This window comes from Chamaea fasciata, unplaced genomic scaffold, assembly GCF_029207755.1.
Source record: "Chamaea fasciata isolate MVZ Bird 193981 ecotype frontalis unplaced genomic scaffold, bChaFas1.0.hap1 SCAF_2, whole genome shotgun sequence".
NCBI classification, from domain to species: Eukaryota; Metazoa; Chordata; class Aves; order Passeriformes; family Sylviidae; genus Chamaea; species Chamaea fasciata.
Genome location: NW_027094087.1, coordinates 105,774,300 through 105,798,370, shown reverse-complemented (window position 1 = coordinate 105,798,370; position 24,071 = coordinate 105,774,300). Strand labels below are relative to the sequence as shown.

Sequence of the window (24,071 nt, the reverse complement as noted above, 5' to 3'; positions counted from 1 at the left end):
ATTTTAAATTTCTGCAGAGGAGGGATCGTGTAGGTCAGACATCCCTTAGGGATTGTGTGGTTGGGGATGCCACAGCCCCAGGTTAGGACATGTCCATCATGCAGCTGCTGAGGAGCACAGGGACCTTGGAAGAACAGTCAGTGGCTTGTCTTTGTCCTTGGCATTGCTTTCTCAGCCGTGTGAAATGATCCGTCCTTCTTTAGTTCTCGTAATGGTCACAATAATGTTCTTTTAGAAGTGGGTTTTTTGCGGTGTTTCTGAGGTGCTGTTAAGCTTCCAGACCAAACTGTCAGAGTGTGTTGTGGTTTGCAGGCAGAACTGGCAAAAGGTGTCTGTTCTCACAACCTCAAATAAGAGCAAGTTGGAAAAAGTAAAATCTGGGTCAGTGCTTGTGATGAGTAAGCAGTTACCAGAGTGTCAAGCCTTTTTTTTCCCCTCTGGGAAGCTGTAAAAGAACATCATAGCAACAAAATCCCAGTGCAGTTTGTTAGGCCTCCCTTGCCTATGAAGTATCTGCTACAAGTTACTATTTTTGCAGTTTTGGACTGTTACCTTTAACAAGGTTTCAGTTTCTTACCTTCTGTGCTTTCCCTGCTTGGTGGTTTTTTTTTTTTTTTTTTTTTTTCATGTGGAGCACTACAGATCATATTAATCTATGGAATGTTTTAATAAAGTAAAATTGGAGTTTTATGGAATAAAAGAGCAAGCTTAGAAGTGCCATAAAGTTAGAGTAGACAGTAGCACTCTTAGCACTCCAGGCAGGACAAAGACGATGGAAATTATAGCCCCAAAAGTCAGTACAGTTCAGTCTAACAGACTGGGTCACTAATTCTCGTCTTCAGTTGATAATTTTAGCCCTAGGCTGGAAATGCATTTGCAGATCCGAAGAGAGGAGAGTGGTATGACCTGACTGACAGCCAAGTTCTGTGTTTTGCTCTGACTTTTTGTGTGGCTGCCTCTCTAAGGTTTCTCATCTGTAAAACAGATCGACCAGCCAGGTGGTACCTGCTTTGGTTTAGTGTTTGTGAGGTGCTGTGGTAACTCTGAGTCCTCCTTTAGCACTAATGGCTCCTCAGATGTAGCCATGTGTGGAAGGGAACTGGCAGTCCCACTTCTGCTGGGGAGGATAAAGGGCAGGAAGCTGAGGGACGCCTGACCCCAGGACAGTCCATTCCTGGCTTTGGGAGGGTGTCTGGAGCCTCCTGCACGAGGTGCCCTGGGAGGGAATCAGCTGTGAGTTCTGGCGATGCCAAGAACCTTTAGGCAACTTGCATCACAGATCCACCTGATACCACATGGTACAGGTCTGCAGGGAGTGAGCCCACAGGTGTGTGCATTCAGGAGAGGGAAGGGCAGCTGGTGCAGGTGAGTCCTGAAAAGTGAGACACATCACACCACAGGAGGTGTCTGGTCACTGCCCCGTGCAGGGGTCATAAATCTTTTGCCCCCTTGTCACTTGCCTCCAGGAACCTGCAGGCCGAGTACGACCGCCTGAAGCAGCAGCACGAGCACAAGGGCCTGTCCCCACTGCCGTCCCCGCCGGAGATGATGCCAGTGTCCCCGCAGAGCCCCCGCGACGCCGAGCTCATTGCAGAGGCCAAGCTGCTCCGCCAGCACAAGGGCCGCCTGGAAGCCAGGATGCAGATCCTGGAGGATCACAACAAACAGCTGGAATCGCAGCTGCACAGGCTGAGGCAGCTGCTGGAGCAGGTGAGTCCTCAGGCATTTCTTCTTGGTCTCTGAAGAGTAATTTTCCAAACAGGGTGTGAAGCGTTATCAATAACAAGAACATACCAAGAAATCATAATCTGTAGAGGCGAGTCAGAGAAAAGTACAAAATTGTTTTACAGGCTGCAAGTGAGAATGTGGGAATCAGGTTTCAGTGTGCTTATTCAGCCTTCTTCCTTGTTTTATTCAGAATTAAGATGCACTGGTTGTATGGATGATTTTACTTAAAAACAGACTGAAAATTGTGTATATTCGTGGAATAAATAAAAACTACAGAGATATAAAGCAGTGAGCTGTTAACAGCAATGTCACTTTTTTCTTCAATTTCAGCCACAGGCGGATGCCAAGGTGAACGGTACAGCACTGTCATCTCCTTCTACCTCTTTGCAGAGGTCAGGCAGCAGTCAGCCAATGCTTCTTCGTGTAGTTGGCAGCCAGACTTCAGAAACCATGGGTAAGATAACCAAGCTCAAGTTGTCACAAAAAATAATTATGTCCCATTTTCCAGGAAAAAAGTCCTTAAAGACAGAAAACCCTTTTCCATTTAGTTCAAATGAAATGAAGTTGACATTTGCATTGATCTTCAATGTCATCTGGCTCTTTACACTTTTCATCTTCATCATGATTCAGACTTTGCTTTTGATCATGATGCACCCAGTAGCTTGGATATTTTGATACTAAACACAAAGCTCAGCCAGAGCTTGACTTCTGAAAACAAAGGTTGCTGAAAAGCTAACTATTCTATTCAAACAGACTTTCAGTTATTAAGCATGACATGACTGATTTAAATGTACATAATATTAATTATGGCTAAGAGACTAAATGTATGATTAGTCATCCCCATCTTAAATGATGTGATCTTATTTTTAATATGTTGTGGCTCAATCACTAGGATGGAGCTGTCACTCACAGGCAGTGCTCATCTAGTGGCTTTTCTAAGCATCACATCAGATATGATAATGATCATAAGAGTTGTGGAGTAAGGTTAAATAATAATATTCTGTTGCTGGAGTTTGGAATTATTATTTTGGTGCTTCTAGTAACTGCCATGTGGCACTTTCCTAATTTCCTGTCTGTTACATAATTAGTATTTGTTACCGAGTGGCAAGAATTTTCTGCTAGTAAAAAAGCAATCAATCTTTTCAGCATCTTTAAGCAAATGCACTTACATTACTTCAACAAGATGATGTTTCAAATCTGATGATAATACTCAGCTTCATACAGAGAAATTTATTTTATGTATATTAATGAGAGGCTTAAGTGAGAGCTTTTCACTGCTATTAGTGAAAGTGTCAATGGCAGTGAGAAATCTAATGGGAGAACACATTCTGCTGTGTCTAAATTGCTGCTGTGGTGAGAAATGCCGCTTTTTGGGGGGGCTTTTTCTTCCATTGCAAGTGTGAGCAATAATTTCAGCCTATGACAGTATCAAACAAGATGGTTTCTGTACGATCTGCAATAAAAATGTGAAATACCTAGTACCTTTAGGAATGCTGAAGTTGAAATCCTGGGGGTGAGAGTACCCTCACAGGTAACAGGAATTTATGGAAAAAGTAAAAATGGACCTTTCATTGATCATGTTACCAGTGGGGAAATATTTTGTTATGTATGCCATACACAGAGTAGATATAATGTGTTAGTAGTGGTGTAATTTGCATCAGCATTTTGGAGAAATTTCATGAATTTCATCACATAAAATACATGAATTAAAATGCAATTAAAAGGAAAGATAGGAAGACCGTGTTTCCCAGACATCTTATTAAAAGTCTTGTAGTTTTATATTTCATCCTTTACTGGGACAAAATACAAAAATACACTTCTTTTCATTTGACTCAGTATACAAGTATTCCCATTTACCTCATGAGACTGGAATTAATTGATTAACACCATAGAGTCATATCAGCTGCTAAAACTTCTTACAGCAAATATTTAGACATAACTTGATTTTATTTGATTGGTTCAATGGAGCCAATATGTGGGAGGACAGTGAGATGTTATCAGTAGGATCATCCTGAGCCTCAGCAGAGCCACAGTGTTGGCAGCAGGGAGTGGAGCTTATAAAAAGAATTACTAACCAGGCTAACAAACCACAACTAATTCAGTTTGTCAAGTGTCCTTTCAAACCAGAAAGCTTTGCTTGCAAGGCTCAGAGTTTTCTGAAGCGCAGCTTAAAATACTCTTGAATTGTGAAGGATACCAGAGTGGTGGTGTAAATAATGCTCCCGTGCAGTAACAATGTGCCCAGGAATGAGGGAGCCATAATTTTTGAGAAAATACTGAGGCTCTCTAGGTGTCTCAGGCAATGAGGCAAGGTAGTGGTAGCTTTTATATATGTTTTTCTCTTTAAAATTAGACCTTGGTTTGTTTTTTTTTTCACTTGAAAACCCACTGCATTTATGTCCTTCTGCGTTCCCAAGGAGAGATTGCTGTGAAAGGTGTTCCACCAGCAGTGTTTTGGTCAAAGCAGTGACCCACTCAAGCCCTCCTTTACAAATAGAATTTATTCCTTGTTAACTTGAAGTACACCTGGGCAAGTAGAAAGGTTCTGCCTTTCTCCTCATGGAGTCCCAGTGGGAAAGTCCTTATCCTTGGCCTTTCTCCCCCAGCAGGGTAGCAGCAGAGGAGGTTCTCTGAAGTGTATGAGGCAAGAGGCTGTTCTGAACTTTAATTTGTTCAGATACCACCAGAATAAATGAGGCTCACTTAGCTCTCTACCCAAAGGAGCCTTCCCCATTTGTGTTTCTACAAAAGGTTTAAAGAGAGGAGACTGAGCTCTGAAGGTATCTTTACTTCTGTCAAGTTGCTTGGCTGATGTCTTATTTTGTCCTTTACAAGAAAATACTCAGAAAAAAATCATCCAGATGAGGAAAAAAATTAAAATAACACATCTTAAATAAAAAATACAATGTTTTTGAGGGTCAGCAGTTCAGCTTGCATCAGCACTTATGAGGACATTTGGAAATTGATACCTGTCTTCAGTTCTGCACCAGGACAGCAGAACCACTGCCCTTTTATTGTGATCTTTTGGGCCAGGAGGCTTTCTTCAGGCTGATAAAATCCTCATCCTGGGTAGTAGCAGTGGGACCTCAGTTTCCAAGTTTTCACCTTGACGCTCAGCAAAGACTGCAAGGACGTTCCTTTTGCTAGGACACCTCTGTCAGTGCAATGCCTGATGCAAAAGTTACTCATGGTGTGAGTTGATTTGTGTGAACCCTGCACCACCCGAAAGCTGAACAAACTGCAAGCAGCCTCAGCAACTAGTTTTAGACCATTAATGGAATAAAAGAAGCTGATACAAAGACCATTATTTATATGAATTAAGTGCTTCTTGCAGACACGCTATCCCACTTTGTGTGCTGGAGTGGGAGAAATCACTCTTGGTCAGAAATAACTCTTGTTAAACTCCTGGCGTAAATATAGGCAGCCCTGAAATGCTCCTTTCATATCCCTTTTTCTAGGTTTTTCACTAGCATGGAGCACCTCAATGTTTAAAGAATGTAAACGTTAACAGAAAATCAGACAGTTTCCTACTCAAATAGGGCAAGACACGTTAGAATAAAGGGTCATTAAGTCATTTTCTAAAGAAGTATGTAACTCAGTTATTGCAGCAGGCAAAATTGCTGTTCTGTTTTAATAGAGATAAAAGATATCTAGTATAAAAGGAGAATCTCACTCAAAGTATATCCTTTAGGTGTATTTTTTTTCAAGATGCTTTATTTATATTGGATGCTAGGATCTGCATTAGAAACAGCATATGCATTTTAGTTATATGAAACCATGAGAAAAAAAAAATCCAGTAAAAATAAAATGTATTGAATTTCCCATTAAGCTGCTGCCCTATAATCAGGTTATAGAAATTATTCAGTGGGAGAAATGTATTTTGCTTTATTAAACTGCTGCTAAACCCTTTTACAGTACAATTGAGTGTTCTTGGAGCGCCAATCTGATGCAATTAAACTGTCAGAAATATTAATACTGATGCAGATGAGAATCTGGGTTTCTACTGATTTGCACAGCTAGGCAAAGCAGCGCCAACATGAACCCAGCACTATTAGAAAGCTGCTCAACAGCAGCACTCACAACAGCAATTTCTTTTTCCATTAATAGAACAAGAGAAGCTGAAATGACGAGTGTCATTTATGGAACTAGATGTTCCTAGCAGACATTTTACCCTACTTCTTTTACCAGAGTCAATTATTTCTCAAATCCCTTTCTACGAATTAAAATAGTGTTAATAGTCTCCAGTTCCTCATTTAATTTCCCTTAGATCCTTATAAAGAAAAGGAACAGTAACAGTCAACAAAATTCACCTTTGAAATTTTTATTGTACACTAAGCAGAAAACGTGTCTGAGCGAACAGCCTTAACTTTGAGGAGGATGCAGTGGGGCAATACAAGCTGTTAGCACAGGCTCTCATGCCATGGTGTGGGTTTGCTTTGCAGGTGAGGATGAGCTGCTCAGCCCTCCCCAGGACACAAGCACAGGTTTGGAGGAAGTGATGGAGCAGCTCAACAACTCCTTCCCCAGCTCCAGAGGTGAGCGCTGCTGCCTGTGGCAGATGAGAGGGAAGAAGATAAAAGTGTTTTCTGTTCCTTCATGTTTTCAGGGGATTGTGTTTTGGCATCAGGCATTTGCTGCTCTTTGTTTTCTTTTTAACAATAGCTGTAGAGAAACCTGTCTTGTTTAGAGTGGAGGAGCAGCCTGTTCCTTCTTACCTTAAGGTAACTCCACAGGTAGCCCTTGCTAAATATGTGGTTGAAACAATGTCTTTGTGGGACTCTTTCTTCCCCAAGCATTTTCGTTGCTTCCCTTTTGCCATGTTCCTTTTTTCACAGCTTTCCTTCTTTTTGGTTGATCCCTTGATGATATATTTTTTAATACATGTCTTAGCACATTTTCCTTCTGTCTTTATCCTTCTCCAAGGCTGTGGTTGGAAATACTATTAGAGTTCTAAGTCAGAGTTCTCAACCATGTAGCCCTCAGGTTCAGAGGCATGGAGAAAAAACGAGTGGGGTGCTTGTTTGTGCAGCATAGGCTGCACTTGTTCATACAGCCACAGCCTTTCTTTCATTGTTTCCATTTCTCTCATTCCTGTTTGCTAAAAATGGGCATTTGGATTACCAGGATTTATTTGTCCAACCTTTTTTTCATTTAAGTTCTTTTCTGAGCCCAGAAGAAAATACTCTGCTGCCAATAAAAATAGCTGAGATTCCTAACAGGAGGTGGGAAGTTGGGGATATTGGCTGTTGCTGTGAAAAGAGGTTCAGCCATGAACCTCTTGGCAGGAGAAAGCCCTGGTATTGCCAACCTGATAAGTGGATTTCAGGGAGCATAGACTTCCTGCAGGACCCTTGCACAAGTTTCACACATCACCCAGGGGTTCTTCTTTAGGAGATAAATGCTCTAACCATTGTGCTGAACTTTTTGTGGAGTCAGGTTTTCTCCATCCTTTGCTTTCACAGCAAGTTCAGCTTTCACCAGAAACCATCTGTGAGCAGTGGGATAAAAGTCAATATAAACTGTAGAAGATCTCATGCTATAGATCAAAAGATGGAATAATTTAGAAAGATGTCATTGAATAAAGTCTAATACAATAAATTGTCAACTGCATTTAGCTCCACCTCAACATTATGTAAAAAAGTCATAGGTCCAGCCCTTGGTTTTAATTACTATGAGAGACAACAAATGAAAAGCCTTTCTAATAAGGCTATGTAGATTAAAATGGACTTTTTTTGAAGTTGCTCTGTACACAAGGTTACAACAGACAGTGTTTTCTTATTAGTGACCATCATTAGTGTAAATATGTTGTATGGAGATCTTGCATGGTCACATCTGTCCAGGTGTAGGTATCCCATGTGTAAAAATAATCGGCAAATGTGATATCTAATTTGTATTCATAGGTGATGACACTGGCAGTGTTTCTTTTTAAAAACAAGCTTAGTTTTCCGTGAAATTGGAGCAATTTATGAAACAAAATTTAATTAGATATTTGAAATAGAGTGGTTCATTTCCTGTGTAGAATAAATAGGTAGAGGTCAGTCTGTTAGACGTCACCTTCTGCTCACTGAGGATAGAATTTTTTTTTTTTATCTTATTAGTGAAAAACACAAAGCTTCATGAAACAAACTGAGAGAACATAAAATTTAGTAGGAAAAAGAAGTGAAATGGATAAGATCAGATAGTATTTTAATTTTGTAAATTAAGCTTCAGATTCTCATGATGTAAAATGTGATCATTTAGCTAGAGAGAAGGAATGTATTCCCTTATTTTGTCTCTTTATTCAGTGTCTGTGTTGAAAACATAGTAGATGAGCACAAGCATCCACAAAAGGTATTGCAGCTTATGTAGTTCCCTGTCTGACTGGCAGCCATAGAGAACAAAAATCCTCTCTGGCTGGATGGAGGGCTGTGAGTCCCCCTCAGCCAAGGCACAGGAAGAGCTCCTGATGGAGCTCCGGGGCAGGCACAGCCCAGAAGAGCCAAGCTTTCCATGGGACTTTGCTTTTAGGTCTTGGCAAAGGCACTGCCAGGCTGAGCCAGAAACTGCCTCTTCCCCTGTCTTGGGCTACACAAGAAGATTAGTTCAGCTGGGAGAGAAACTTGTTTAGTTTTTTGGGAATTGTACCAGGTTTTGGCCAAAGAGATTAGGACCTCAATTATGTTTCTCTGTTCTGCATATATCTTTTGATGTGTTTCCATGAAAGCCAGGTTAGTGTAATTCCTTTTGGCTGAGGTATAGGAGTGGTCAGGCTCTCTGTAAGAAATAATCTGTCCTACAGCTAGTGCAGATGGATTTCCGTTTATTGGTTGATAGAAGGCTGCTGAGAGCTCATGTAAACTTGTGTTACTGAAGTTTTCTTCTACTCTCAATTTAATAATTCAGTTATATTCAACTGATACCTGCATACAAAAAGTTTCCATCCAACATCTGGCGTGCTGCAGCCTCATGTAGACTTTCACTGTGATGTGAAAGATGCTGTGGTCAGATTCCACAGGCATCAGGCATTTCTGATGTCAAATTTTCAAGACTGCAGGAAGAAGAAAAGGAAGCAGAGTTGATTGGTCTCCACAAACTACTGAATCAGGAACCTTTTTGCTGTTGAGAGGTGTAATCTGTATCTCAGGTTTCTAATTTTTAACAGAAGATCAAAGTGCAGTTGCAGAAGAGTGAAAGGAGTTTGGCAGAGCAGCCTGAGAAGAATGCATAATGTTAAGGACTCAGGCATGGTGCAAATGAAATTTTGTTTTTTTCCAGTACAAGTTGGATTGAATCCCAGGTTACAGGTAGGTGACTTCAAGTAGGTGTTCAGGAAACAGAAGAATAAGCCCCAACAAGCAATAGCACATAATCTATAAACAATAATTTTTGTAACACTGATTCTTATTAAGTAGAAGTAAAAAACTGTCAGATACCAGAATTGCAGTCGTCCCAGTTTGCCATTCAGAAACAGGTTGTGATACAGGAGCTGAGGGAGCTGGGGTTGTTTATCCTGGAGAAAAGGAGGCTCAGGGGAGACCTTATCACTCGACAAGTACCTGAAAGGAGGTTGAAGCAAGGTGAAGATTGGTCTGTTCTCCCAAGTGTCAAGCGGTAGAACAAGGTGAAATGGCCTTAAGTTGTGCCAGGAGAGGTTTAAATTGGATATTAGAAAAAATTTCTTCAGGAAAAGGGTTGTCAAGCATTGGAACAGGCTGCCCAGGGAAGTGTTGAATTAACAACTGTGTGAATACACAGATGTATTTAAAAGACATGTAGATGTAGTACCTGGGGACTTGGTTTGGTGGGGGGCTCGGCAGTGCTGGGTTAACAGGGCGACTCAATGGTCTTAAAAGTCCTTTCCAGCCTTAATGATTTTATGAAATAATGCGTTCTTTGTGGCCTGTAAAAATAAGCATGTAAATTTCCAAGCTAAATATCAGCATGTCACAGCATAGGCAGTGGCAGGCCTTTTGAATCAGGCATAGTTCTGGGTGTCCTATTGCCATTAGAATAGCAACAGCTTGGAGGAGTTCGGAGCAATATGGCAAAAGCAAACTGGATTTTGAAGGCGTTGGTTGTGAGAGAAGTGCAGAGCTGAACAAGCAGTGAAGAGAGAGGACTGAATTTCTGTGCTTTGGTGCACAGATGTGTAGCTGAGCATCACAGACATATTTAGCCTAAATATTGTCAAAAGCACTTGAAGAGTAAGACTTGCTCAGATTGGGAAATAGTTTACCAAAGCGAGTAGTGGCTCTTATTTTGGAGTCCTGAAACAAAACAATAAAAAGCAGTAGTAATTGTCACTCACATGGAGATAGATTCCTTAAGATTATATTTTTCAAGCTTTTGCTGCACAAAGTTGTTTTTAAAAGGGCACCAAGACTTCATAGCATCATTTTGAATGTATTTTAGGGAAGCAAGTGCAAAACAGATTGCGTCATAGACCTGTACAAGCAGACCTCAGATGCAACAACTTACGTACCTTATACCTTTTACAGGGTTTTTCATTTGTTTGTTTCTTCAGTTTAACCTTTTGGCAGTTCTTGGCATTTCCTAAGGAGAACAGGACTTTCCTGCTCCTTGCACAGCTGGCTGTTGGTGCCAAAAGCTGTTTCATTTCTGGAGAGAGAAATTCTGCTGAATACCTGATGATTGCTCTCCTTAAGGAATTTTTCTTTCCTTTTAATCTAAAAGGTTTCCCATCCACTCCTGTTTTACTTTGCTGCTCCCAGCAAATTCACAACTGCTGCAGCTGCTTCAAACAGCTGCTGTGCTAACTCAAAACAGATGTCAAAGCCAGAGGTCTGACATTTAGTGGAAATCTACCATTAAATGCCACCTCAGTGGTTTATTTGACCCTGCTCAATAATGGGCCACAGAGGAAAACATTTTCACGCCATATTTGTGCCCAAACTACTAAATCTCTAGGGAATTGGTTCACAGTTAGAAAGTAAGATTGGCAGGCCAGTATTTTCAAAGCCAAATTCGTCTCTCCTGCAGCACTGAGGACGAACGAGTTGCACCACTTCAGGTGGCTCTCCTGGTGGACCAGGCTGAGCTTTGCACTTATGGTTTCATGACAAATGCTTTCTGTGAATGAAGCTCAGAGAGGTACTTAGGGGAGAAGTTCTTGAACTAACTGGAGCTGGTGAGACAGCTTCACAGATTTGCAATGCTGGGCCCCTGCTGGGGGATAATGAAAAAGTGGGAGCCAAAACTGGTTAGAAATGAGACCATGATGGCTCGAAAGAGCTAAGAGGCTGTGACATGATGAGACTGGTCCTTACAGTTTTGCATGGTATTGTTTAACAGTTGTGGTGTGGTGCAGTGAAATTACAGGACCCCACAGCAATAAATGAATGGCAATAAGAATAGCACCCTATTTTTGGAGTTTTATTTTTATCTCAGTCACATTAAAACACACCAGTCACATTTTCTCCTCTCACTTGTGCATCAGCCAGGCTCTGTCATGAATGAGACTCTAAGTGGAACTAGCAGCTTTCAGCAAATAATGCACTTTCTCTTATTCTGACAGCAAAATGTCTCATGATGCAGACTTTTCTTTTCACACTTTACTGAGTCAGTGAAAGAGTACCCTGGAATTACTGTACTGTGGAATATTCTGGAAATACTCTTCCCTTTGAGATACCCTGGCCTCTCCTGGATTGTGTTACCTTCTCTCTGCTGTGGTGCAGCATCTCACCACAGTGAGCCCAGGTGACTGAGGTCCCCTATTGCTCCCCTTTTGGACAAGAGAACTGATCTGGCTGAGCTTCTCTGCAGATGGGACAGTGGTGGGGTGGACTAGGTCTTCCCTGTTTTGTAATACTCAGTTCTGGTGTAAACTGAGAATATGGTAATGAACTTAATAAAACTTCAACAGGGTTTTTTTTCTGTTGTTTTGAGAAAAAAGGCTCTTTGCAGACCCAGATGTCCCTTTTGTGCAGCCTGTCCCTTTTCCTGAGCTCCGTGAGAGGGGCAGTGCAGTGGTTGCTTTGTGCTCTCTGTTTTGACCTGGATCTGCAGAGACTCCTGCATGAAGTTTTTGGTGGTGCCCCTGCTTTCAGGTTTGATGTAGTCACTTGCTGTGTACCTTTAGCTGTGATGCAATGCCCTGTAGCTTTCAAAAAAAAAAAAAAAAAAGGAAAACTCTTCTATTTTGTAAGGGCAGGAAGTGTTGATTTGAGCAGAAATAATAGATAATTAGGCACCCACAGATTGTGTATCAGTATTTTGATGCCTTACAGAACACAAATTTTCAGAACTGCGGCAGTATAGACAATCTTCTTCCTCTGCAATTTATGCCAAACCATACTCCTTGCCTTAAAACTTAGAAACAGGAATTCATTCATATGCAAAGAAGAAAATAACGTAAAATCCATTAAACCCTTTTTAATCTTCTTCCAGAAGAAATTAGCTGTTGCTGTAGTAGCGTGGATCTTTGCTGCATTTAACAAATTCTAGGGCTGATTACTCACCACAGACTGTCCTCACCAGCTGTTTTGTGTGGTGCTGAGCTATCCCAGTTACCTTTAAATGCATTCATTTTCAAGCAGAATCCAGTCTGTCTCATGCAGATTTAAATTGAACACTGTGTAGTGGCAGTAGTAGGTGTTTGTGCAGACAGGAAGGCGTTTCTTAAGACCTCCAGTGTTTTGCTTGTAGGCAGTTCCTTTTCTCTTCTTGACCCAAGCTAAACTGTGAACCCAGCTAATCTCCTGCTGGGTCCCATTTCTGCCCCAGGACTCTTTCAAACCAAGCTGCAGTTTCTGGGGTCCTTAAGCTGACCTAAACCCTGAGGCTCTTCCTCAGGAAGTGACCAAAATATGCAACAGCTTTTGTATCTTCCTTTGCAAGGATTTTCTGTTACAAGATTGATATTGGTGAGATATTTTCATCTCCCCTTTTGGAAAGCATTTTTTAGGGAATTTGTGACTCCAGATAAAGGTGCCAGGGGAGGTCTCAGACTGTATAGGCACACATGTAAGAGCTAGAAGATTAGGCAGGCCTGTGAGGTGGAGTCCTTAGAACTGAAGTGACACCTCTCCTGGCCATCAGGCCCTGGTACCTCTGTGCTGCACCAGCACGTGTGGTACAGACATCACTGGAGTTGAGATTCCACTTAGGAGCAGAATAAAAACCCATGTGCAGAGCATGTTGTTATTGAACCTATTGCTGTCATTTTTAATAGGAAGTGTGCTGCTGGGGAGAGGGAAAGGGGCAGGAAGGGACTAAACCTTTCTCTGTTCAGTAAATGGTAACCTCTGCTGTCCAGGCCTTCAGAAGCCGCCCCAGGCCTTTCCATTGCCTGGAGTTTGTGGGAGCTGTGGCTCAGACCTGTGCTGGTCAGTGATGCCATTCCTTCCTCTGCCCTCTCTTCCTCTCCTGTACTGCCTCTGCTCAGCCTTGCTCTGCTGTTGGCCCTTGTTCTGCAACTTGTAAAATACTCAAAAAGCTGTTTATTGCCTCTCTTCCCTTCTCCTGCAGGCTGTTGTAGAGCAAACCTCGACAGCAATTAGGTTACTGTTATGCTGACTGGTGTGTTCTCCCATGTGTCTGCCTCTCTCCCCAGTGCCCCACACATCATTTCAAATTGCATCATTTACAGCAGCTCTGGGGCAAAGATCATCCTGCAGCATCTGCTGCAGTGACTTTGTCACTAGGACTGCAAGCCTGGCCACAGCAGAGCTGCAATAGTGTGACAGTGACAGTTGGACACTGCTTCTGGAGACAGAGAGACTGTGTTTCTGCTGTTGATTAACACCTGGCTTTCCTTTTCTAAAACCGAGTAGGCTATGAGAAGTGTTTGAGAAGAATCAGCATGATCAAAGTTCAGCTTCTGTGAAGGCCTGTTAGGAGCATCTTTGCAACTAAACCCATTACTGACTCCATTTGGGCAGTACTTGAACGTTATGAGATGCTTTCTCTTTTTTCCCTTTCTCACTTGAACTTTTCTTTTTGTCTGTTTCTCCCTCCACCCCCAGAGTTTTACCATGCTTGCAGGTCAGCATGTTGCAAACGTATTTTGCAATATATTTATCCTGAATGTGAGCATGTTGTATTCCAGTGTACTTCTGTAGGTGTGAAATATGTGTGTACACACGGGCATGTGTATCAATGCATAACTCAGTGTATGTAGGCCACAATACAATGTAAAGTGTCTGGGTAAATTAATTTGATGTTGGGAGAAAATAATTTTACCACTTACACTGATTGGTAGATGTACTCAAATTTGCTAATTAGGATGCTCAGAAAGTGAGCTTAGATCTTGTCTGCAGTCTTTATTCTCAACGACAGGTGTGTAAGTTGCTGTTAGTAGTTTTCTCAACTGTTTTTGAGGGGTTAAACTAAGCCACAAGTTACAGAAAGGTTGTTGAATAAATCAGCTCAGAGTTATCAGTGGATTTCAGTGCACTTTGGGTCTTTGTTTAAGCAGAAATGCATTTTTTTAATGTTAAATTTCTAAATGGAAATTGAAGTGTCTTTAACAGTATAAAATATATATTCATGTGTGGTTTTGTTTTCCTTTCTTTCTGATATTTATTCCACTTCTTCCCTCTGTTCCTAAAGGAAGAAATGCCCCTGGAAAGCCAGTGAGAGAGGTTAGTGAGACACAGGCTCACTGCCATGGCTTCTGTTTGTCACAGCTTGCTTTCTGTGCCCAGCATGTGTGTGACACAGCACGGGGCTGCTTGGGTTTGGTGAAGGGTGGGGGTGGCTTTATTTTGCTTTGGGTTTTGTTTGGTTTTGCTGAGTGCATTCCCCACATGTGCTGTAACATGGTGTACCTCTCAACTTTCAGTGGAGACAATGTGAGCTCAGGCATCTGCATTTTCTTACACACTCCCACAGGTGGAAAATCAGGAGTGGGGAGGAGAAAATACTACGTTGAAATTAAGCCTCTGAATGATAAATGTTGTCAGTAAATATGCTGCCGTTATTGACTTATGTTGCTCTTGTGTGTAAGCACAGCAGGGAGACTGGGGTCTCTTGCTGTTCTGCTTACAAACTCACAGCTGTAGTTACATATATGTGCCAGTGTATATACCATATATACCAACCATCATCTCCAGTGATTAAATAGTTTTTTAATATTTCTTTAGAAATATGAGAGTTGAGAGGTATAAGAGATTCAGGGTGTTTTAATTTCCTGATGTACAACTGCAGAATGAAGAATGCTACTAACATTCACCAGCTCCACAGTGTTGTGTTCAGCAACGCAAATGGGCCATGGTTTTCACTGTGCACCTCGGTCATGGTTGGTTTGATGCAAAATAGGTTTTGGAATTTGTGTGTCACTGTTCATTAATGGAGGGAAGAGTTTTGCTCTGTGTTGTCACAGCTCCTTTGAAAGCATTTCCAGAGAGCCTTGATTTTTCCTCTGTGAAGCTGCTCTTCACTCGCCAGCCAGATACAGCATTTGAAAGATGAATTTCTAGTGAAAATTATTATTAAAGATAAAATATTCAGAGGCTGCCTGAGTGCAGTTGCAGTAGCTGTGAAATGACCTTTTCTGCACAGAAGACGTTCGGTATGGATGAGGCAGGAATTGAAGGGTAACCTGGTTTGCAAATTGAAGGGTAAACTGGTTTGCTGGTCCAGAGGGAGGGGCTCATGGAAACACAGGGCGCTGGGATTCCGAGCAGAGCTGCAGTGAGCCCCCAGTCACTGACAGAGTATCCTGGGAAAGCCAGGATTTGTCCTGATGTGGTGCCTTGAAATACAGAGGTTCTCTGCTTTGGCTGTAGGTGCTGGGGCAGGTTCAACTACTTCAAGGTACAAGATCTTTGGTGCAGATAAAGTCTGTCCTTGAATGGCAGGCCCTCTCATAGGGATCAAAAAAGGCTGCTTGAGATGGCATCAGCAGAATCTGTACCAATCCAGAAATTTTACAGAAAATACTTCACATTCAGCCCTGTTTGTTCTTGCCTCATATACTCTGAGAACTGTTCTCCCATTTAGCAGAACAGGTCATTGATTTCCACTATCCTCATTCAAATTTATGCCTATTACTAAAAAAAAAAGATTCTTCTGCAGAGGACATTCTCGATACAAGTAATTAAAGAAAAAAATTAAAATTGGCATATTCTACCAGATCTGATTCCAGCAGTTCAACCCTAAAGATTTGACTTCAGTGAACTACTCTCTTCTCTCTGGCTGAGTTTGTGCTCTCTAGTGGTTCCAGAGGAGGGACCTTGATAACTTGGAGAGCTGAATATAAAATGCAGTTGTCCACCTGGTCATGAAGGATATGAGCTAAGGTAAAGAACAGCTTCTGCTTTAGGTGTGAGTCTGTATGTACAAAGGCAGATCCTGTGGTTTAAAACCCACCTGGCCAGGTTTTGAGTCCATTACTCACATTTGGTATTGTCTTTGTGTGTAATCCCATGGATTTTGTGGCATTACCCAATATGAATAAGGGTATCAAAACCCAAGTCACCAACAGGAAGGATTTTTCTTTTGTCAGGAAAGAGTTAGCAATCTCTTCTGCTAGAAAAGGCCCTGCATTGTGTTGGGATTTCTCAATTTACTTTCCATCCACTCTGTCAAGTCTGAATGTTCCACATTTATTTCTCTGACAAGCTGTAGTATAAGATTGGTATTCTGTTACTGTGCCCACACCCATGGGCCTTGATTCCATTAGAGTCTCTAAAGCAAATTCAGCAGATGTGAAACGCATTGCTCTCTGTGTGACCAGAAGTGAGGTAGTTAGTGTCTGCAGAAATAGGTGTCTTCTGCTTTCCAAGCAAATGGCAGCTGTGGATTTTATAAGTTGAAGTTAATACTGTCCATGTCCATTTTGAGCTTTTTTGCTGCATTTCAAAGTGTCTACTAGGTTTTTTTCTTACACAGCAGCGTTTTTCAACCTTTCAGTGCCTCAAGCATGGATAAGACTTTCTCAGCTTTAATGTTAAAAAAATGAAGAATGGAATTAATGCCTTCTTTGATAGCATTACTTTAGACATATGAATAATAATGGAAAGTTCTGAATTTTATTTTTCTAAGTGCTTTTAGGACAGTACTTCTCTCATTTGCTTCTTAATTAAAAATGTCAGTGTCCTACATTTCAGAACTAGAGAGGGCAATTGAGCAGCATTCAGTGGCAGCAGCAGAGCCCTATGGAAGCAGTGAACTTGAGCACTAATTTAGGTTCAGACACGACAAAAGGGGGTGCACTCATTGCACATACAGCACCAGGAAATCATCATGTCTTTTGTTCTCAGCTCTTTGCAGTCTCAGTTGACCTGGCTGTTACTCCCATGTCCAAAAGAGGCAAAAATCCTGCTGGCAGTGCAGTGACACCCAGCTGAGGGTCTGCCAGCTGTGTGGCTGGAGCACAGCCACCACCTGCTCCTCTGGCCCATCCTGCCATCCCAGGGCTGTCCCAGAGCCCGTGGTCCCCCTGCTGCTGGATTTACAGTCCAGCTGTCAGCACAGACTGCAGTCAGCAGGGCTTTGTGGTCATGCCCTGAGCTCTAACCTCAGATGGCTCCAGAGAAGTGTTCAGTTTTTATGCAGAGGAAATTAAGACCTGTGCTGGAGATGGAGTGTGGATGTTGCAGGGGAGAGGGAGCTATAGCTCCTTAATCACTGCAGCACACATCTGTGCAGCTTTTGAGAAGGGAGATCAGATTCGAAGCATGGTTATTTCAGGAATATTGTATCAATTAACAGAGAAAGGAAAAAAAAAAGTACTATTGGACATTTCTGTAACTTTTAGGTACTAAAAAGTGCATAGGGATTCGTGGATCCATAAGGACTTCTAATTGCCTGGACAGTGTAGCAGTTTGTACCTACTGTGGCACACATCTGAAAGGGGTTTTGTGTGTTTTTGGTTGAAGTTATTCTTTCTAGACCCAGCCCTTTTTTGACAGAACAAAATAGTATTAATTTCTGAGGATGCAGTTTAGCAGTCTGGGTTGTTCTTAGCCTGCAGAAGGGTGATCAGTCTTCCTGGGAATGAGTGGTGTTGAAATCCTGAAGAGCCCTAGAGTTTTCTAGAAACAACAGATCACAACAAATCTAAATGCAAGCTCATGAGCCCACAGGCAGCCTCTCACAGCTGTCTACCCAGTCACAGCATTGCTCTGGTTATACCAGAGGGGTATATTCCCATGAAGTCATGGAGTTTCAGTCAGTTTCACTGAGTAGAGCAGCTCAGTGCTTCCGTTTGCACAAGCATCTCCCAAATGTTCTTGATTTCCTATGGCTTCATCAGATTTTCACTTGTGATGGTGTAAGTTGCTGGATTGATCTCAGTCTGCACGATGGCAGTGACAGAGATTATCCCTTACAGCTAAAATAAATGTGGGAGGATACATTTACTTTAAAATAAACTATGTTTTGACCAAAACTTGGCAGGAATCTTTCATATGCAGTTAGTTGTCATGCTGATGAGGAAATTACAAGGTTTTACTTCAGATGAATAGGATGGCTATACATTTATCATGTATGGATGAAATTGCTGATTGAGGCATCTGTTTCTTTGCGCATTAGTGCAGTTAGCAGAGTGTCACCAGATACCAGAACCAAGTATTTTTTTGTATTGCTAACTGGCAAGCTGTGTCACAGCACAGCTCACTGTCCAATGGGCAGCTTCTTGAATAGTTCTTGTTTAGGTTCAGCCTAGTTTTGTAGCATTAATGCTAATTAAAAAAAAAAAAAAAAAAAAAAAAAAAACTCTTAACAACTTTTAAAAAACTAGTATTTGAATGCAGAGTGTTCTAGTTCCCCAGAAGAAAAAAGCTCCTGAGGTTGTTCAGCCTGGAGGAGACTTCAGGGAGACCTTCCAGTACCTTAAGGGGGCTTACAAAAGGGAGGGAGTGACCTTCATGTGGGCAATGATAAGACAAGGGGCAGTGGTTTTAAACTGAAAAAGAGCAGGTTTAGACCAGATGCTTGAAAGCAATTCTTAACGGAGGGTAGTGAGACACTGGCACAGGTTGCTCAGAGTTGTGGATGCCCCACCCCCGAAAGTGTTTGAGGCCAGGTTGGATGGGGTCCTGAGCAGTCAGGTCGAGTGAGTGGCATTGCTGCCCATGGCAGGGAGTTAGAACTAGATGGTTCCTAAGATCCCTTCCAACACACACAATTCTGTGGTTCTCTGAAAAGTTCTAAGGTATTTTTCTTCTATTCCATAAAAGCTGCTGACCTAAGATCACCCCAGGCTCTTATTTATTGCGGAAATGTCAGCAGTGCATGACTGCCACAATATACAAGCATTGGGAAGAGGATGATGAGTCTGATTTTCCCCACAGGGAGGGTTCATTCCTGTAGCAGTTGTGTCAGGAGGAGAAGGCACCATGTAAGTGTGCAATGATCAGTCAGGCTTCAGCATGTTACAGGTAGAGACCATATGCAAGGTGCATCCTGGACGCCCTGGTCCTGTCCTTCCCTCATTTGGGTGCTCCTTCTCAAGGACCTTGCTGAGGACTCAGCATCCAGACTACTGCAAAGCATTTCTGAGAACCAGAGCTGTGGGCAAGTGGCATTGCACTTCCTGTGTTTTTCCAGACAAATATTCTGTCACAAGTGCTCCTAGAGAGTAAATCAAACCCCCTCAGGCCAGGGTGACATACAATTTTATTGAGTAATACTTCACTTCTTATAAATGTTCAGTTGGCACTCTGCACCATGGAGACTTCTTGAGTTGGAGGTCATGTGCACTTCTTTGCATCTAAATAAATCTTTCTTCAGCAATTATTTTCCAACTCCTCTTTTAACTCATTTATGTGTTTGGCTTCAACATCAGCCTGTGGCGATTAGTTCAGTAATACAATTAAGTGCTGTGTGGAGTATAATTTCCTTCTGCTTGCTTGAAGACCTTCTGCCTACTCATTCCTCCTTGTCCTTGCAAGAAATCTTGAACACTCAGTCCTTGGTTTGGATGCTTATCTTGTAGGGTGCCTAGATCTCAGTCATGTTCTCTCTTCAGTCATATTTTTTCAGGAGGGAGACTCCAAATGAGGTTCAGCTATTTCAACCATGATGTCTCTGTCATTTGAGGTGCCAGAGGGTATCTGAGACAATCACAGAGGTCTGAAAAATCTCACACAGGACTTGCAAGAGAGAGACACTTTCTTGAACAGCAGTTGGAGACCAGACAAGGCCTGCCAGGGGCAAAAATGGCAATTTTTGGCAATTCAGTCTCCCCATCCTTGAGTTTATTTGGTCTCAAATTGTGATGAAATCATTTCTTACCACCCATCACCATTTGCTGCACTGGTGGCATGAGTGTGGGATGTTTCAGGTTTCATCTCCAGAAGTGTACTGTGTATTTATTCATCACTTGTGTGTAGGAGGTTGTGGTTATACCATCTTAGGACTTCAGAGTGGTTATGGGTGAGGGGAAATGCACAAGTGAACCCCTACACAGTAGTTAGCTGATAATTGTGGCATCTTTCTTTGTGCTGGACTGCTGTCCAAAAAGAAAAGAATATTTTAAAAATTACTGGATGAACTGAGCAGCTCAGTTTGGTCACCATTATATCTATCTTTGCAGGTGTCCTGCTGAGACCTCTTGGCTTTAATGATTTAGTTAATTACTGGTGATCTGTTTGTTTCTCTTTTTCTCCTTGGTAAAACATTGGATGCTCAAACACTTGCAGCGTCAGTCAGAAACCCTTCTGTGGTGTCAGTGGACTTAATTGTTGCTTTTGGTGAACGTTGATAATGATGAAGCTTCATCACTGTGGGGGGTGATGGTTTATTTGCAGTGTGGTTTCCCATAGCCATTCAAGCCAGTATGGCTGTTTAAGTGTTGTACAAACCTGGCAGCTTTTGCAAATGACAACCTGTTGGACTCATCCAGAAGACCTTTGGAAGTCTCCTCTGGGGATGGCGGCGAGCGGCACACATAGAATGACGGATCTGTGAAGTTTTCCTATCCACAGGCTGCCACATCCTCCTCATTCATTTCCTCTTTGACTTCTCTTTTTCAGGCCACAATGTAGGGAGCCTTTTCCACATGGCAGACGACTTGGGAAGAGCGATGGAAACCTTAGTGACCGTGATGACCGACGACAAGGTGTTAGAATAGCAAGATGTGTTTTACAACTTCAGGCGTTCCGCATGATTTTTATAATATTCATACTACAAAGAGGATTAGACTGTAAGAGTTTACAAGAAAACAAATCTATATTTTTGTGAAGGGTAGTGGTACTATACTGTAGATTTCAGTAGTTTCCTAAGTCTGTTACTGTTTTGTTAACAATGGCAGGTTTTACACGTCTATGCAATTGTACAAAAATTATAAGAGAACTACATGTAAAATCTTGATAGTTAAATAACTTGCCATTTCTTTATATGGAACGCATTTCGGGTTGTTTAAAAAAAATTTATAACAGTTATAATGAAAGATTGTAAACTAAAGTGTGCTTTATAAAAATAATTGTTTATAGAAACCCCCTTAAAAAAAAAACACAAAAAAAATATACTGAGGCAGTGCATTTGTTTAGTTTCATTTCAGCTCTGTAACAGCGTCAGAGAGATTCATGTCCTGTGTTCTTTTCCTTGCCTATCAAAAAGAAAAAAAAAAAAAAAAAGGTATTTCCTGCAGTGACACCAGAATGGCCACCTTACATTTCTCATTGATTTTGTCTGACTAGGGCTGGCTTAGAAAAAATAACCAAAAAAACCTGAACTTCCAATGAAGGTAGTTATATTTTATCTTTCCAATAAAATTAAGAATTACATGACTTACTGTCCTGGTTTTGGACAGCAACTAGCAATTACACAGCTAGTTTGCAATAATTAAATAAAAGAGCACATTACATGACAGAGCCTGCAAAAAAAAAATACAATTAAAAAAGAAAAAACTCAGAAGAAAGAAGGAAAGAAGTTAATGACCATCCTGTGTGCCAGTGTTTCCTCTGCTGACTAAATTCCTGGATACTTTCAGTAAAGGAACGTAGACTTTGCCTTACTGGTTTGAACCCTGGGGCTCGATGGCTCAGCAGGGCTGGGGACAGCTCTCCCGCGTTTTCACCTTTGCTGCAGAGGAGAGGAGAGAAGGGAGATGCTCCTCCCAGCCCCTGTGGGGTGGGCTCCTGACCCCAAGCACAAGTAGAGTGCCCACAGAGCTCTGTGCAGCCCCCAGGGCTGGGAATGAGCACAGAGCTCCTTGAGCTTTCCACTGTCGGTGTCTCATCCTGCTGCAGCAGCCGGTCCCAAGGAGCTGAGGTGCTGCAAGCCACCTTTGGGAAAGGCTGTGGAAGAGTTACTGCTGTTCTAGCCTGGAATGGTGATCAGGTGAAGGTAGTCACACTGCTCCATGAATATTTATCACCAAAACAAAGGCCCTGGTCCTTTCTCCTTCCCCATTTTTCTGTACAAGTAACCCTTGCACAATTAACGATAATGTGAGAGAGGAGCTGATACAGAAACAGATTAGCCAACTTGACTGCAGCTCTGTGAGAGAGAGGTTTGGGTATGAGGTGCTGTCAGCAAAAGCTTTACCACTTCATTTTCTTAACCAGCTTTTAATTTTACCATTAAATACATAGAAACACAACCATCTGACTTTATATTGCAAGAGTAAAAAAATCTGTTACCTCTTCTTGTATGAAGTGTAATTAAACTTGGGAAAGATTTTATTTTGAATGCTAGTTAACATTGAACATGGCTAGTCATGCTATTTCTACCTCACTTTGGTTTTGTGGTGTTCCTGACAATTACGTATGACAACGTTACATCATCACCACGTGTCCATTGTGTGACCAGGTCTCATTGTTTAAGTAATAACAACAATGTTAATCATTTACAAAAAAAAGTACAATCCCCCCCCAAACCTCTGCTTTCCTAATAAAGAGCTTTTTAACACTTGAGTACAGTAGGAACCCTCACTGTTTCTCATGGCCTTTTTTATCAGAAGGTTTAAATTGCAATTTGAGAACGAGATGGGTTTCTTCTTTTTTCCCCCCTTACACATTAAACCTTCTCTTCAGAAAAATTATGGAGGAAAAACAGTTTGCACGATTGTTTTCATCAGGGTTTTGTTTTGTTTGTTTTACTTTCTAGATCTTAGTTTTGGAGTGAGTCTGTCAAAAAGTATTTAAAAAGTTGAAAGCTTTATTGCTGCTTTTTTAAGCATAATTTGGGAATTATTTCATATTCCTTATAATGACAAAGTATTAAACTGTAAAACATAATCAGTGTAGTTGAATACATAAATACCATATGGCATGTTATTTCATCGTTACTCAGTACTGGTTTATTACTTGGATATCATAATATATTGTGTTTTAACACCAACACTGTAACATTTACTAATTATTTTTATAAACTTCTGTTTTACTGCATTTTTTCACAACATACCAAATTTCACCAAATATATGCCTTACTATTGTATTATATACTGCTTTACTGTGTATATCAATAAAGCACGCAATTATGTTATATAAAAGGTGCAGGAGGTTTTTGTGGAGGTCCAGCACTCACCCAGCACATGTCCCCAGCAGTCCTTGCCATACTGCACTGGCCAAACCCCCTGCTGGCATCACCCCAGTACTCAGCTCTCCCTGCTTTGGGGTTTTCTCCCCTGCTGAAGTTGTGAACCTCCTGTGCTCACCAAGCTTTTGGGGGTTTGCCATCCCCACGCTTACTGCCTCTTCCCTGACAGGACCTTCAGGCCAGATTGATTCAGTCCAACACTTGATAGTCTCGTTGCCACCAGGCATAATGGTAGGAGAACCCTCTCTGGGGCTTTGGAAAGTGTGTGTTCCCATCAGAGAGGCTGATCACACATCTCCCTGATCTAGGAAATGTGTAGGCTTTGATACCCAGACTCCACTCAGCTGTGTCACAGTGCTGCCTTTGAGCTACCTTTTGGTGGTAGAAATAATGTGGTGGAAAATAATAAAATTCAAAGGCAAAAACATCATATGTTTGCCATGATTTCAGTAGTACAGTGAAGGAGAAGGTGGGAATTTCTTCATTTCATTCACTTGAGGAAATAAATATACATCCCACATCTACTCTCCCAGACTCGAGTTACTCTGGATTCACTCCTACATAAGTCAATCAGTGTGTGCTATGCTGCACTGAAATCTTCCCTGAAAACTGTACAATCCACAAAGCACAGCAGCCCCCTGTGATGACAATGTTGAATTCAATTAAGCAAGAGGGAGGATAGCTCCTCTCCTTTCCCCACACCTGTATTTACAACTCCCATGATTTACAACTCCTAATAAAACCTGGTGTTCCTTAGGAATGTTTTCCTTACATATGTTCAGCAAAATACCCTCCTTATTTTAAGGACTGGTCAGTGTGTTTCCTTTGCTCTCTGAGCAGAGGTGAAAATTAGTTCTGTTTGATTTTGTCTGCCTTGATGACACACTGCCATTTACTCCTCAACTTCACAGTAT

At 41.7% G+C, this 24,071-nt stretch overlaps 1 protein-coding gene across 17 annotated transcripts in view; it reads left to right on the top strand.

Moving 5' to 3' along the window:
* The window catches only part of DMD (dystrophin), a 990,047-nt gene extending 966,937 nt beyond the window's left edge, over window positions 1-23,110 (top strand). For 12 of the 17 annotated variants that reach the window (XM_066176982.1, XM_066176984.1, XM_066176989.1 and 9 more), the window contains 4 exons: window positions 1,467-1,710; window positions 2,059-2,182; window positions 6,171-6,263; window positions 20,649-23,110. In XM_066176982.1, the coding sequence (XP_066033079.1) occupies window positions 1,467-1,710; window positions 2,059-2,182; window positions 6,171-6,263; window positions 20,649-20,746 (559 nt within the window). In that variant the 3' untranslated portion in view covers window positions 20,747-23,110. Of the gene's footprint in view, window positions 1-1,466; window positions 1,711-2,058; window positions 2,183-6,170; window positions 6,264-14,277; window positions 14,310-20,648 lie in introns of all 17 variants that reach the window. The other 5 variants (XM_066176986.1, XM_066176980.1, XM_066176993.1 and 2 more) reach the window with 1 other exon arrangement.
* Window positions 23,111-24,071: the final 961 nt, after the last annotated feature.